The 15,324-nt window shown below is 53.0% G+C and overlaps 2 protein-coding genes across 2 annotated transcripts; one reads left to right on the top strand and one right to left on the bottom strand.

The window, feature by feature from the left end:
• Positions 1-4,421: 4,421 nt before the first annotated feature.
• Positions 4,422-13,513, top strand: CFAP157 (cilia and flagella associated protein 157). The gene is made up of 9 exons (XM_053563336.1): positions 4,422-6,353; positions 9,564-9,835; positions 10,522-10,675; positions 11,181-11,448; positions 11,661-11,791; positions 12,034-12,184; positions 12,551-12,720; positions 12,902-13,091; positions 13,377-13,513. Exons 1-9 carry the CDS (start codon positions 6,037-6,039, stop codon positions 13,446-13,448), a joined length of 1,725 nt encoding a protein of 574 aa, XP_053419311.1. The 5' UTR covers positions 4,422-6,036; the 3' UTR covers positions 13,449-13,513.
• On the bottom strand, positions 13,498-15,284 carry PTRH1 (peptidyl-tRNA hydrolase 1 homolog). Its single transcript, XM_053563350.1, has 5 exons — positions 15,043-15,284; positions 14,486-14,705; positions 14,139-14,238; positions 13,934-13,979; positions 13,498-13,834 (listed from the first exon to the last, which is right to left on the bottom strand). The coding sequence occupies exons 1-5, from the start codon at positions 15,136-15,138 to the stop codon at positions 13,646-13,648; spliced, it is 651 nt and encodes a 216-aa protein (XP_053419325.1). The 5' UTR covers positions 15,139-15,284; the 3' UTR covers positions 13,498-13,645.
• Positions 15,285-15,324: the final 40 nt, after the last annotated feature.

Raw genomic sequence — 15,324 nt, 5'->3', positions numbered from 1 at the left:
CTACTTGGGAGGCTAAGGCAAAAAAAATCACTTAAGCTCAAGAGTTAGAGGTTGCTGTGAGCTGTGATGTCACAGCACTCTACTGAGGGTGACATAGTAAGACTGTCTCAAAAAAAAAATCTTCCAACTAAATTCTTTTTTTTGAGACACAGCTTCAAGTTGTCACCCTGGATAGAGTGCTGTGGCATCACAGCTCACAGCAAACTCCAACTCCTGGGCTGAAGCGATTCTCCTGCCTCAGCCTCCCAAGCAGCTGGGACTACAGGTGCCCACCACAACACCCGGCCATTTTTTGGTTGCAGTTGTCATTGTTTGGCAGGCCTGGGCTGGATTCGAACCTGCCAGCTCTGATGCATGTGGCTGGCGCCCTAGCCACTTGAGCCACAGGCACCAAGCCTAAACTAAATTCTTTTGATGCCCTTAGACATGGAGTTTTTGAAGCTGTGATCCAAATAAAGTCATTCCCCTGAGTGGGGCCATGGAGCTCTTTGTCACCTCAGCCTGCCTTTTACCAGGTGGAGGGTGGCACCTACTTTTCTGGAGTCATGCCCTGCTCTGTAAGTGAGCACCAGGGGTGGCAGCCTTCTGGTGGAACCTCCACTTAGATATGAGCCAGCCAGGGTGGGGCCACCAGGTACTGTCAACTAGCCACACCTGGAATAAACTTCCACCCTTGGGGGTGTGTGTGTGTGTGTGTGTGTCCACTGCACCTGCTTATAATAGCCAGTGGGGGGCAGTGTAGAGAAAGACCAGCAGCCTGCCTCTCCCAGGGGGAAATGCAGATCCTGACCAGGAGGTGGGAGGAGAGGAAACCCTGTCATTTCAGCCACACCTGCCCAGGGCCCAACACCTCAGATACAATTTGCACAACCCAGAACTGGTGCCAGGTTGGGGGAAGGCAGGTGTAGTTTTTTTTTCTGACACTGAATATGTGTCACTTTTCACACCAATTCTCTGAAACTAGCTGGTGAAAACAAATAAAATTTAACAGCTGTTAGAACCTCCAAAATACATTAAGCGGCTCGGCGCCTGTGGCTCAAGCGTCTAAGGCGCCAGCCACATGCACCAGAGCTGGCAGGTTTGAATCCAACCTGGGCCTGCCAAACAACAATGACAACCACAACCAAAAAATAGCCGGGCGTTGTGGCGGGCGCCTGTACTCCCAGCTACTTGGGAGGCTGAGGCAGGAGAATCGCTTAAGCCCAGGAGTTGGAGGTTGCTGTGAGCTGTGATGCTACAGCACTCTACCCAGGGCGACAGCTTGAGGCTCTGTCTCAAAAATAAAACAAAAACAACAACAAAAAAAAACACACATTAAGCTTTGAGAAGATGGAAATACCATGTGAATCAGTGTTTTGCAATTATGCTTCTTAGATTATAACTTAACTTTCTGCCCCATTGTTCTGGTTCTGAAAGTGACCAGGAAGGGCGGCGCCTGTGGCTCAGTGAGTAGGGCGCCGGCCCCATATGCCGAGGGTGGCGGGTTCGGACCCAGCCCCGGCCAAACTGCAACAGAAAAATAGCTGGGCGTTGTGGCGGGCGCCTGTAGTCCCAGCTGCTCTGGAGGCTGAGGCAAGAGAATCGCATAAGCCCAAGAGTTAGAGGTTGCTGTGAGCCGTGTGACGCCACAGCACTCTACCCGAGGGCGGTACAGTGAGACTCTGTCTCCACAAAAAAAAGAAAAAGAAAGTGACCAGGAAAGACCAGAGAGGAGACTTCCCTCTTCCAATCACTGATCTCTGTTGTAGATTAACCTCCTCCTTTATTGTCCTGTACCTAACTCTGACCAGATGGCACCCAAGACCCCGCATCTTCAGTCTGGAATGTGAAATACACCTTTCCCAAAAGAAAAGGACCACCTGGACTAGTCAGATTGTTGTAACTATGCATTAAGCCTTACATACAAGGATGTTGAAATTCTGTTAAAATTCCCTAAGCTTGGGCGGCGCCTGTGGCTCAGTCTGTAAGGCACCAGCCCCATATACCGAGGGTGGCAGGTTCAAACCCAGCCCCGGCTGAACTGCAACCAAAAAAAAAAAAAATAGCTGGGCGTTGTAGTGGGCGCCTGTAGTCCCAGCTACTCGGGAAGCTGAGGCAAGAGAATCGCTTAAGCCCAGGAGTTGGAGGTTGCTGTGAGCTGTGTGATGCCATGGCACTCTACCGAGGGCCATAAAGTGAGACGCTGTCTCTACAAAAAAAAAAAAAAAATTCCCTAAGCTTTGTCTATAAAAGCAGTCCCTAAAATCTCACACTTCAGAACACTGACTTCCATTCTCTGGATTCTTTGCTTCTTTAGAGGGCCAATCCTCAACCTTTGCATTTGAATAAATTCTCTTTGAACTAGATTCAGATCCTTTCTTTTTCTTTTTTTTGAGACCTAGTCTCACTCTATCACCCTGCCTAGAGTGCCATGCATCTTCATAGCTCACAGCAACCTCAAATTCTTGGGCTCAAGCAGTCCTCTTGCCTCAGTCTCCCGAGTAGCCGGGACTATAGGCACCCACCACAACGTCCAGCTTGTTTTTCTGTTTTTAGTAGGGACAGGATCTCACTCTTGCTCAGGCTGGTCTTGAACTCCTGAGCTAAAGCAATCCTCCCTCTTTGGCCTCCCAGAGTACTAGGATTACAGGCATGAGCCATAGGGCCTGGCCCAGCCCCTTCTTTTTATTATTTTAGGTTAACAAACAATTCCATTTAACTGACAGTAACTACCAAGAATAAGTGCAGATCCCACAGGTGAAGGGATCAGTCCCACGTGACTACCCTCTTTCTGATGCCAGCCACCAAAAGGGTGTCCAGGTGACACACACTTCTGCCTAGGCAACTGCAAATTCAGGGTTTCTGTCCAACCCTTCCCACCCCAAATCCTCAGATTTGAGAATTTTCTAGAATGACTTATAGAACTCAGTAAAACACTTTACTTATTGTCACTGGTTTATTATAAAGGATACAACTCAAGAACCACCAAACAGAAGAGCTGTACAGAGTAAGTTGTGGGGTGGCAGAGACATACCGCCCTCCCAGCATCCCGACATATTCAACAACGCAGAGGTTCTTCTGAACTCCTGAACCTGGTTGTCTGGGGTTTGTGGAGGTTTCCTCACATGGGCAAGATTGACCTAATCATTGGCCACTCAGTCTCTGGCCCCTCTCCCCTCATGCAGGTTTGGAGGAGAGAGCTGGACATTCTAACCCTCTGTTATGTGCTTGGTCTTTATCTTGGAGCTGTCTGTCCCAGTGTGTCCCCTCATTAATATAAACTCAGGTATGGTTAATAGGGGCTTGTTATGAATAGCAAAGATTCCTTTCATGTAGAAAATCCCAAGAGTCTTGGGAGCACTGTGCCAAAAACCAAGGACAAAGATCAAATACAGTAGAACCTCCATGGTTGACCACCTCCTTAAGTTGACATGATTTTCATAGACTGGACATGCACCACATGTATGTATCAGTACAGTAGGCCTAGTTCCTTACGTTGACCAGTTTGTGACGGTCCCTTGGGTGGTCAAGAGCTACATATATTTACTTTCTATATATATATATATATTTTTTTTTTTTTTTGAGACAGAGTCTCAAGGGGCGGCGCCTGTGGCTCAAGGAGTAGGAGGTGGTGGGTTCAAACCTGGCCCCGGCCAAAAACTGCAAAAACAAAAAAAAGAGAGAGACAGAGTCTCACTATGTTGCCCTTGTTAGAGGGCCGTGGCATCACAGCTCACAGCAACCTCAAACTTTTGGGCTAAAGAGATTCTCTTGCCTCAACCTCCCAAGTAGCTGGGACTTTGGGCGCCTGCCACAACACCTGGCTATTTTTTGTTGCAGTTGTCATTGTTGTTTAGCTGGCCCAGACCAGGTTTTAACCCACCACCTTTGGTGTGGCTGGCGCTGTAACCACTGTGCTACAGGAGCCTGGCCAATGTATATGTATTTCTTACTATACCACAGAGGGAAGGCGTGTGGGTCATTGCTCACATACTACAGACTAATTCTTATGAAAATCTGGTAGATCTTGAATGAAGGTTTCTCCTTTTACTGAATACCCTTAGGAAAATTTCCAGAGACTTTAAGTGCTTGTTTCTTTCTTCAAAAAAAATAAAAATAAAAATAACCTTGACCAGGGCGGCGCCTGTGGCTCAGTGAGTAGGGCGCCGGCCCCATATGCCAAGGGTGGCAGGTTCAAACCCAGCCCCGGCCAAACTGCAACAACAACAACAAAAAAAAATAGCCGGGCATTGTGGCGGGCGCCTGTAGTCCCAGCTACTTGGGAGGCTGAGTCAAGAGAATCGCCTAAGCCCAGGAGTTGGAGGTTGCTGTGAGCTGTGTGAGGCCACGGCACTCTACCGAGGGCAATAAAGTGAAACTCTGTCTCTACAAAAAAAAAAAAAAAAGAAGTTCAAAGCACAGTAAGTGTAATCTTTCTTTTTTACTCTTTTTCTGATCAACATAATTAAAGTGTGCCGCAGAAGTTTAACTATAGGTTCAAGTGTTCAGTGAGATAAAAACAGGTTGAAAAAAAAAAACACAGTTCTATGGGCTCCTGGCGTGTAGCTGAGAATTTGGGCCCTAAGGACCAGAGGGCAGAAAGGGGTAGGCCAGGGGAGGCATCAGGACAGCTGGTCACACCGTGGGGAACTTTGCCTGGGCTGGACTCCTGTAGGGCAGCTGTTCCAGTGGGGGGAGGGGCAATATCCTGTAGGGGTAGGGGACCTTGCTATGGGCTGAAGGGGCACCAGGTCAGGCCTGTCCCCAGGGGCCTCACTGTCTCTGCTGTCTGCAGTTCTAGGCAGGCAGCGCTCACTGACCTCATGAGTGTGCAAAGGCTGAAGCCGGTGCATAGTCATGGGGGCTTCTTGCCTCTGCCAGTCACGTTTGTTTCTGCCCTCCCAGAGCCACCCCAGCCTGCAGGGAACAGACACCCTGGGAAAGATGGACTGCCACAGGCTGGGGCTACGGGGAAGCTGGGAATCCCAGAGGCTGCCATCGCACAGAGCAGGCTGGTGTCTCCGACTTGCTTTGCTCATGTTAGCAGTGGCTGCCACTCCCAAATGCTTCCCTACATCTCTGGCCACATCCCTGCACTGTGTGCTCTTCATGTGAAGTCTTGCTCTGTCCATGGCATGTCTCCCTGCTCTTTTGTTGATCAGAGAGTCCAAACCACTAGCCCAAGGTCCCACTGGATATCAGACTGAGCCCAAACGTCACCAATCACCTCTCCAACCTGGCTCATTGCCAGCAGTAAACCCCCACCTTCCCATGGCTCTAACCCCTTCCCATGCCCTGAAGTCTTCTCCTCACCACCCCCACCCCACAGAGCCTACAAAAATCTAGCTGCTCAGAACAAGCCACATTTGCTGCAGTGCTACTGAGCTTCCCCTAATCTATTGACCATGCTTTCAGGGTGGCGCGATAGCTATAGCCATGTCTGCTAAGTACCAAGCCCTGGAACGACAGAGACAAAAAGGACCAGGACCTGGGCTGTGTCCCAGGGAGTGTCTGGGCTGGTGAGGACAGAGCAGCCCAAGAGGCATAACTGGCTGAGACCAGAGCTGGGGATGGGGCCTGGCGAGACACACAGGTGTCAGTGAGACACCTGCTGCGGAGCCTCAGGGTGCTGCCACCCAGGCCAAAGCTCCAGTATGGGCCTGAATGTGCCTGGGGACAGCTCAGGTGGATGGACCACTCCCACTCAGCTTTGTAGAAAACCAAACCAGCCTCTGGACAAGGACATCCCTGGACCCCAGCTTGGGAACCTCCAACACAAAACATCCATTTCTTCCCATGCTATCCTCCCACCCCACTTTGGGCGAAGCAGATATAATGATTTTGCTGTGTGGCTGCATTATCAAACAATTCAAAGAGGATCTCAGAGGCCTTAGGGAAGACACTCCCTGGGTGAGGGGGCCAGGTGACCGGCTTCTTCTGGTCCTGGGGACCTCTGGGGAGGCCCTCTCCTTTCTGGGCCTGCACCTTTTGGTCAGCACGAAGGGACAGGATGGTGATTCCTAGGACCCTGCCTACTAAGATGCCACCGGGGCCCCCATGGTGCTGACTGCCTTGGAGGGAGGGCACCGGCAGGAAGAAGGCAGGGCCCCTTTAAGCCCAACCTCACTTGCTCAGACTGTTATGTATGAGACCAACTTCCTTAGCAACCACCAGACTCTTAAAGGGGCCTTGGAGCTGTGGCTGCCATCAGCCATGGCTCCTAAAAAGAAGGCAATCAAGGAGCCTGAGGCCAAGAGGAAGAAAGGGGGTAAGAAGGAGCTTGTAACCCTGAAGCCTGTGGAGACACCGCTGCCCGAGGAGACCCGGGAGTTCTACCACATCCAGATACGAGACCTGGAAGACCGGCTGGCCCGGTGGGTGGCTCAGTGACCCTGAGGCTGGTGCACTGACTGGGTCAGAGGTCCCACTCCCAGGGGGCTACCGTGCAGGCTCAGCCAGGAGCCCTAGACCTGTGTTCTGCCCTTCCAGGGGATGTCCAGCCCCCACCCTCACCCCAGGCTCAGTTTCCGAATTAGGTGCCACTGGGAGATTTAAAGATGTGGAGGGTAAATGGATTTCCCTGCCTTTCTCAGCACCCAAAGCCCTGGGCCCCACCTCGCAAGCCCCACTTCCCACCTGCCCTACTGCCCTGTGGATCACATTCTTTACAAAAGTGGAGTTTAATCAGTAGGGTGAATTGGAAATGGTGGCCCATGGGAGGCAGGTGGACCACGTGGTCCTCTCTGCCCTCTGGAAGTGATGCCTGTGTCCCACTGACTTACCCAGTTGCCAAGCTCAGTTGTTTCTCTGTGCTGGGCCTCAGTTTCCGAGATGTAAATGAGGAAGGTTGATTTCCCCCTCCACGATTGTCTCATTCTATCTTAGGGCCTATTTTGTGTGTGACATAGATAGTGGTGGAGTGATCCTCTTACTCTTCATTTAGAGACATATTCACTTGCCTATCATTTTTCTCCTTTTAAAACCAGTTTCAGGCCATGTATAGTTGCTCATGCCTATAATCCTAGCATTTGGGGCGGCCAAGTTAGGAAGATTGCTTGAGACCAGGAGTTCTTGACTGGCCTGAGCAACTTAGCAAGACCCCCATCTCTACCAAAAAAAAAAAAAAAAAAAATTAGCCAGGGCTGGGTGCGGTGGCTCACACCCGTAATCCTAGCACTTCGGAGGCCAAGGCAGGTGGATTGCCTGAGCTCACGGGTTCAAGACCATCCCCAGACAGAGTGAGACCTCATCTCAAAAAAAATAGACAGGCACTGTGTGGCAGGTGCCTGTAGTCCCAGCTACTTGGGAGGCTGAGGCAAGAGAATCACTTGAGCCCAAGAGTTTTGAGGTGGCTGTGAGCTATGACGCCACGGTACTCTACCCAGGGTGACATAGTGAGACTTTGTCTGAAAAAAAAAAAAAAAAGAAAGAAAAAGAAAAAAGAAAAGAGGCCGGATGTGGTGGCTCACGCCTGTAGTCCCAGCGCTGTGGGAGGCCGAGGCGGATGGATTGTCTGAGCTCAGAGGTTCGAGACCAGTATGAGCAGCAGTGAGCCAGAGTAAGACCCCGTCTCTACTAACAACATCAAAAACAGCCAGACATTGTGGTGGGCGTCTGTAATCCCAGCTACTGGGGAGACAATGGGAAAGAGCACCGCCAGAGGAAGAAGAAAATGAACAAAGAAAAAGAGTTCTTCAAACGAAGAATGAACAAGCAAGCTGAAATTAAAAAGAAAAGAAAAAGGCAGGCATAGTGGTGTACAAGTATAGTCCCAGCTACTAGGAGGATCCCCTGAGTCCAGCAGTTTGAGGTTGTGGCGAGTTATGATGAAGCCATTGCACTCTAGCCTGGGTGGCAGAGTGAGACTCTCTCTCTAAAAATATACAATAGGGTGGCGCCTGTGGCTCAAGGAGTAGGGCGCCGGTCCCATATGCCGGAGGTGGCAGGTTCAAACCCAGCCCCAGCCAAAAAAATCACAAAAAAATAAAAATATACAATAGTTTCCTCCCAGCTGTGAGGCACCAGCAGCAAATATTTAGTCCTCCAAGTGCACCAGGCAAGCCTTATAGCATGTTCACTGTATCCCCATTACAATCCCATGAGAGATCCTAATATCATCCTCATCACATAGATGGGGTTACTGAGGCTCAGAGAGGGGAAGCCACCCCCAGAAAGAGGAGGTACCAGGAAGGAAGCCCTGGCCTCCCCGACTCCCCTACATCAGGCTGCTTCCTTACAAACAGCTGGGGATCCAACAAAGCAGGTCATTCAGCTCCACATCCCTGAAGTGCCCTGTGTGTAATGCAGTAGCCATTCTAAAGGAGTTGGTTGAAGAAAATGGTGGTGCCCATAGCTCAGTGGGTAGGGCGCCAGCCACATACACCAAGGCCGGAGGATTCAAACCTGGCCCGGACCAGCTAAACAACGATGACAACTGCAACAAAAAAATTGCCGGGCGTTATAGCGGGTGCCTGTAGTCCCAGCTACTTGGGAGGTTGTGGCAAGAGAATCTCTTAAGCCCAAGTTAGAGGTTGCTGTGAGCTGTGATGCCACGGCACTCTACCCAGGGTGACAGCTTGAGACTCTGTCTCAAAAAAAAAAAAAAAAACAAAGAAAAAAACTAAATTGCTTTAAAATTCATAGACTTCCCTTGAGCTGAGACATCAGATGGGCTATATTCAGGAAAAAAGCATTCAGTGGACAGTTATTGGGTACATACTATTTGCCAAGCCTTCTGCCAGGCCCTGGGAATACAGAGTTGGAGGAGAAGGGCATTCTATCAGGTCTCTACTTCACAGTGGGACAAGGGCCATCCTACAGGAGGGCACCTAGGAGAGGGCTGCAAATGTGGCTCAAGGCCAAGAAGGGTACACTGACATGGCAACACCAGGGTCACTAAGTGGACAAGGGGAAGGCAGATAGCAAGCACAGAGGCTTGGGATTCAGAAGTGTGGAAGTGTTAGGGAGGGGTGCAAAGCTGGCCAACTGTAGCAGCAGGGATTGTGGCTAAAGGCCTTGGTTTTGGAGTCAGACTGATTCAGGTTCAATCTTTGCCATTTACTAACTAGGAATTTTTTTTTTTTTTGCATTTTCTGGCCCAGGCTGGGTTTGAACCCGTGCCACCTCTGGCATATGGGGCTGGCACCCTACTCCTTTGAGCCACAGGTGCTGCCCTAACTAGGAATTTCTTTTATTCCCGAGCCTCAGTTTCTTCATTTGTAAAGGGGGATAATCATCATAGCACCTACATCCTTACAGGCTGTTGTGAAGATTTAGCAAATATACATTGCACACCTGCTAGGTACCAGGAATAGGTGTTGGACTCATATCTGTGAACATAAAGATTCTGCCCTCAGGCAGCTTACTGTCTAGTGACGTAATGAACATAAAAAGCTGAGCACAAGTGTGGGCTGTGGTTGTAACTACCAATCATGGGGCACAGTAGGATACGAGGCTGGATTCAGACCATGAGGAACTTTATATGGTCCTTTATGGGAGTAAGGGGCTGGGGAAGTGGGCCCAGCTGTACCAGAGGCTGCACTTGCCTAGCATGACCCCAGGACTGCTGCCTATCCCTGCCCCAGGTACCAGCGGAAGTGGGATGAGCTGGCGGTGCAGGAGAAGCTGTTCCGCCAGGAGTATGACCAACTGGCCAATAACAAGAAGGAGATCGTGGCCTTCCTCAAGCGCACACTCAACCAGCGGGTAGATGAAATTGCAGACCTCAATGAACAGCTCCAGAGCCTTCAGCTGGCCAAGGAGCTGGAGAAGGATGCCTTCGAGGCACAGCTAGCCCAGGTGCGCCATGAGTTCCAGGAGACCAAGGACCAGCTCACCACGGAGAACATCGTCCTTGGTGAGGAGGGGACTGGCCCGCAAGCCTGTGGGCACACACAATTGGGCACAGGATTCAAGGTTCAAATCCCAGCTCTATCATTGATGGTATATGACCTTAGGCAAGCATGTCCCTCTGACCCACAGTTTTCTGACTTGTGAAACAGGGATAAGGTGGCTACCTTGAGTAGCCACAGCGATGTGCCTCTTGGTGCATATTATCTTCCTTAATCATCCCAGTGATTTGACAAGGCAGGAAAAATTACCACGGTTCCAGGCATAGATCAGGAAGCACCTCAAAAAGGTAAAGTGTCTTGCCCAAGGTCACCCAGCTGGCAAGGATTGTTGGGGCTCAAATGATAGCATGAGTGCCTGGCCCAGAGGCACTACTCACAGAGGAAGTGTACAAATTCAGGTGCTGTTGTCATTGTTCCTTTCATGAGAGGGGTGTATCAAGGGGAGCTTCTTGAGGGAAATGGAGCCTGAACAAGGCTTCATAAGATTCATGGAGGGGAGGACAAAGGATACCTTAGATGAAGACAATAAAGGTGCCCAGGACTGGGCATGGCATGGGCCGGCAGCCCCATGGAATCAGGAAGCATGATGGGGAGGGGCAGGAAGGACAGGGACCTGGGGGCCTTGCTGCCCCTGCCAAGCCCTGCCCTCAGAGGCAGCCCCTCATCAGGCCTTGTGCCCTGTGGGGGCCAGCGGGAAAGCTTGCGGCCCTGGAGGAATTCAGGCTGCAGAAAGAGGAGCTCACAGACAAGTTTGAGCTATTGGAGGACCAGCTGCGGCAGCAGGAGATCGAATACAAGGACTATGTGTACAACCTGGAGAGGAAATCAATGCTGGACAAGGACAGGTGGGCAGGTGGGGTGCGCCCTCTGTGGCCCTTGGAGACTCATTGCTGGGGCCATATACATCCCATTCTTTTTTTTTTTTTTTTGGCCGGGGCTGGGTTTGAACCCGCCACCTCCGGCATATGGGACCGGCGCCCTACCCGCTGAGCCACAGGCGCCGCCCATACATCCCATTCTTTAGGGCTCAGCCTCCCTCAGCTTCTGAGGGGACTGACTCCAACCCTACTGTCTTAGGAATCCTGGAGGGTGATCTCTGTGGGGGGAGAGAATGAGTAAGGTCCCAGCCTTGAGTCCTTGCCCTGGCACTGGAGACTTCTGCACTTATTTCCTTTTGATTTGGTGATTTAAATTCTATTTAATAGGTACCATATTTAAATGGTTCAAATTCCAAAGGTGGGGGGGAGAACACAGAGGTTTTTAATTGCCCTAAGTACTCTCTACAGAGGGTGTGCCCGGGGCTTGTGCCCATCCTGCCTGACCCCCTTGTCCTTCCACTTTCCTAACTAGACTCAGGAAAGAGATCATTCAGCGTGTGAACATGGTGGCCACCGAGTTCCGCAAGGTAGCCACTAACCAGATGTGGGAGACGACGAAGCGGGCCATCCAGGAGAATAGCAGCGTGACCCTGCAGCTGGCCAAGACGTCCCGGCAAGGTGTGCAGCTGCTGCAGGAGAACGAGCAGCTCAAAGGCAGCCAGGACGAGCTGTACAAACAGCTGAAGGTGCTGGAGAGCACCCAGAAGGTCATGGCCAGGCACAAAATAGGCCACCAGAAGGTAAGCCTGTGAGCCCTCATCCACAGATGGCAGAAGGGAACCCTATAGGAGTGGAGGCTGTAGAAAGGGACTTCAGGCTTCTGGGCCCAGCTCTGAATTTTCTTTATCTGCTTTAAAGTGGAGCTGAGCCCTGGGGAGCAGGTGGAGCTGGGGCACAGAGTTAGGGAGGGCCTGCACTGGGCCTGGACATAGCTACCCACATGCATCCACAGATCATCCTCATGCTGACGGAGAAGTGCCAGGAGCAGCAGCATAGCATCGCAGAGGCCAAGCAGCTGCGCCTGCTGCTGAGACACCAGGAACAGAGTTTCCAGCAGCTGCAGACCGACAGTGAGGCCCAGAGGTGTGCCTAGGAGGATGGGGGCAGGGCAAATAGGTGGAGGTACAACCTTGAGCCCATCCCTTTTTGGCCGCAGACTCTGGGCCTGTGACTTCTCTCTTGAGGCCCTGTCAGATAGGCTGAGGCCTGAGGCTAGATAGGAACCCTGGGCTACAGAGAAATGGCAGGGCCCATGGCCTCAGGTGGCAACAGCCACAGCCCGGGGAAGGGAAAGCTGTTGACCCTCATCCCTAGTCTGGGCCTAGGAGCCAGAGAGACCAGCTGAGCCTGCAGCTGGAGCAGCAGAAGGCTGAGGTGCAGCGGCTGCAACAGGAGCTGGCCAAAGAACAGAGGGCTCGGGCCAGCCTGGAGGTGTCCCTGGGTCAGGCCACCTCCTTCCTACAGGACATTCTGCAGGTAAGCAGGAAGCAAGGGAGGGCATGAGGGAAGCAGGTTCAGGCAAGAAGCTAGCTATCTGCAGAGAACAGGGCTACCTGGAAGAGGCTGGCCACAGCCAGCTCAGAGGTCCCTCTTGCCCCTGAGATACTCCTGGCAAGTCTGTTTTTTTCTGATTCTGGTCTTCAAAGATCCCTCCAAGGTCTCAAAGGAGCTAACTTCCTTCTCTGAGGCTCTAAAAGGCCTCAAGCCTCAGTCTTCCCCATTGGAAAATGGGTATCCCACCATAGCCAGGGAACCTTGGGGGAAAAGGGGTCTGGGACTGGAGTCTCCTAGGGGAGGACGGGTAATAGGGCCCTTGTGGGCCTGATCCGCCTGCCCCTGCAGCAGATGCATGCAGAAGAAGAGGACGGCAACTTCGATGTGATGTTCCAGCTGCACTGCAAAGATATGCTACAGCAACTCCTGGCCATGCTCAGCTCAGCCTTGGCTCTAAGACTCCCAATGTCTGTGTGTCCCCGCCAGGAGTCCCAGCCCCATGGCCCACCCAAGGAGAGGTGAGTGGATGGCTTTGCATGGACTCAGAGGAGGTAGCCATGAGGAGCAGGGCAAAGGGACGTAGCCATGGGGCCCATCCAGGGGCCCACCTCACCCTGGACTAGAAATCTGGCTCTCCCAAGTTTCTTTGAACCTCAGCCTCCTCATATGTAAAATGGAGGTGATTCCCTCCACCCCCAGCAGCCATTCCAACATCCAGCTGCCCAAGGCTGGGTCTCTGCTGCAGCAGCTATCTGCCATCACCACCTCCCAGCTGGGGGATCTAGGCCTGGTGCCTCGTCTGGGCCACATCCCACCTAACCCCCAGGACCTCAGACTACTCTCACATGTCACCCGCATGAAGACCTTCCAATCACACAGCAACCCTGAGGTAAGGGTGCTAAGGGACCCCAGGAACAAAAAGGTGGGCAGCCAGCCCTGGGAACAAAGTGGGGCTTTGCTAGGCCATAGCTGTGTGGCCTTGGGGATGTGGCCAGAGCTCTCTAAGCCTCCCCACGTGTAAAACGGGCTGAAGATGTGGCCAGGCCCCAGTGGACTAGGCATGCCCACATATCATGTGGGAGGGAGACAACTGTCCTTTCTGCCACTGACAGGGAAAGGGTGAGATCTTCCTGATCAGGCCTCAGCTTCCAAGATGGCATCTTTAATCTTACAGATCCATGCCTCCAGTTCTCCAAAAAGGCTCAAAAAGTTTAGTCTTCCTGATGTTCTCCTACGCCCCAAGTAGGACACAGAAAGAAGACCAACCCCATACTCCAGAAACGGACCATTCTAGCCACAGTCCCCTGCCTTTAATCTGTAGGCTCCCCAGAACAGCCCAGAGAACGGTGTATAAACAGTGGATTCCAAGGTTGGTGTGGCAGCTCTATGGCCGTGGCTAGGTTTTGGACACTGTAGTCAGGCAGGCAGCAATGGACACTGGTGTCAGGGGCTGACACCTGCTGGGGCACCCTGGCTTCGCTCACGGATGTGGTCCAGGAGCAGGTCGGTGGCTCGATCCAGCAACAGAGGCAGCAGCTCCTGCTCCTCAGGGGAGAAGCAGCCTAGCACATGTGCCTGTACCGCCTCAGGGTTCGTCGGGCGCCCGATGCCCACCCGAAGCCTTGGCATTGCCTGTGGGGGAGCCAGAGGGGCCCAGGGAGCTTTGGTGAGGTGTGTTGGGGACCCATGCTGGCCCACCCAACCCAGTGCAGGACAGGGGGACAGACTCACACTGGAGTTGAGGCAGCTAATGCAGGAACGGACTCCATTGTGGCCCCTTTAAGGGATACGGGAAGGACAGTTAGTGCCTTCCTGAGTCAGCACCTTTCCACCCCTCCCTGCCCAGGCTGGTGTCAGAACAGCCCCTCCCCTGCACAGACTGGGTCAGCTGGGAGGCCAGCATCCCCACCCACCCCCAACCAACTCAGGGCCTCACCTGGCACTGCCCCCTAGCTTCAAAGCCAGTTTCCCCAAGGGCTTGTCCAGTTCATCATGCACCAGGTAGACCTCTTCTGCAGTCAGCCCCAACAACTCCGCTTGGCACAGGGAAAGGTGGCTCTGGTTACTCCTGCTCTGCCCAGAGGGGCACTGTCCCAACTCCCATAGGAGGGGCCACAATTAACCCTGCTACGCATATAAAGCCCCTATAAGCACCCAAGGCCATGAGGCAACTGGAGCTCAACAGACCCTTGTAGGTGAACCGGTGAATCTGTCACAACCAGAGTCCCCATCTCTGGTCCCCGCACCCTTCCGGCCAGCCCACCCCTGGCATCCTCAACTCACCGGCCCGGGCCACGCTGCGCCCGTTGGCGTTCATGAGCCGCCGCGGCCGGAGCAGGACCACCTGGACATCCCCGAGCGGGGCAAGAGCGAGATCGGCGGCGCAGCGCCGATCGCGTGCCCAACTCTCCGCCACACCTAGCCGCCGCGCCAGCTGCCCTAGCACTGCCATGCCCACGCTATGCCGAGTGCTAGGCAGTGCAGGGTTCCCCAGACCGGCCACCTGCGGGCGGAAGCAGGGAAACTGACGCCCGACAACGCTCGCCACCCGGGATCTTACAACGTCCCCTGGGACTCAAAGAAGGGAAAAGGCAGAACAGGGCTAGGATGGGTTAAGGGGAACGAAGAAGGCGCCCAGAAACCCCTGAAGACTCCAGAAGGCTGAGTGGGCAGGGCTGGTGCAGCAGCGAAGTTCCTTAAGTTTCGTGCCGGTCTAGGGTTGGACCCATTTTCTAGATAAGAAAACTGACAGGAGGAATTTGGGGGACTTAGGCCGGGATACAATGGCAAGACTGGAGCTAAGGCCCGGGAGCCTCTACGTCATCACCCATTGCACTCACCAGCCAACGCTTCCCCGGGGGTCGGGGCTCCAAAACTAACCAGCTCATAGCCGGACTCAGCCACCGCCGGGCGCTCAGAAAGCGGAGGGGCGACATGCTGCCCCCATTCTCGGCCCGGACTCCGCCTCTGACGTCATCCAGCTCCGACCAATCGCGTCGCTAACTGACCGGAGGCAGCCTCCAGCGTCCAATCCGGCCCGGGCTGCGCAGCCGCAGTGCTTGTAAAGGCCGGAAGCAGAGGGGTGGTGTCTGTGTTGGAGGGCTCCCGCGCATTCCATGGAG

Source organism: Nycticebus coucang, chromosome 2 (assembly GCF_027406575.1).
Source record: "Nycticebus coucang isolate mNycCou1 chromosome 2, mNycCou1.pri, whole genome shotgun sequence".
Classification (NCBI taxonomy): Eukaryota; Metazoa; Chordata; class Mammalia; order Primates; family Lorisidae; genus Nycticebus; species Nycticebus coucang.
This window is presented reverse-complemented; position numbering and strand designations above follow the sequence as displayed.

Excerpts from the sequence above, each read along its gene's own strand:
- CFAP157 (XM_053563336.1), top strand. The coding sequence starts at position 6,037 with ATGGTGCTGACTGCCTTGGAGGGAGGGCACCGGCAGGAAGAAGGCAGG. Across the intron at positions 12,185-12,550 it reads TCCTACAGGACATTCTGCAG|CAGATGCATGCAGAAGAAGA; the intron begins GTAAGCAGGAAG and ends CTGCCCCTGCAG. Across the intron at positions 12,721-12,901 it reads CATGGCCCACCCAAGGAGAG|CAGCCATTCCAACATCCAGC; the intron begins GTGAGTGGATGG and ends CTCCACCCCCAG.
- PTRH1 (XM_053563350.1), bottom strand. The coding sequence starts at position 15,138 with ATGTCGCCCCTCCGCTTTCTGAGCGCCCGGCGGTGGCTGAGTCCGGCT. Across the intron at positions 14,239-14,485 it reads GCGCAGCGTGGCCCGGGCCG|CGGAGTTGTTGGGGCTGACT; the intron begins GTGAGTTGAGGA and ends CCCTGTGCCAAG. Across the intron at positions 13,835-13,933 it reads TTAGCTGCCTCAACTCCAGT|GCAATGCCAAGGCTTCGGGT; the intron begins GTGAGTCTGTCC and ends GCTCCCCCACAG.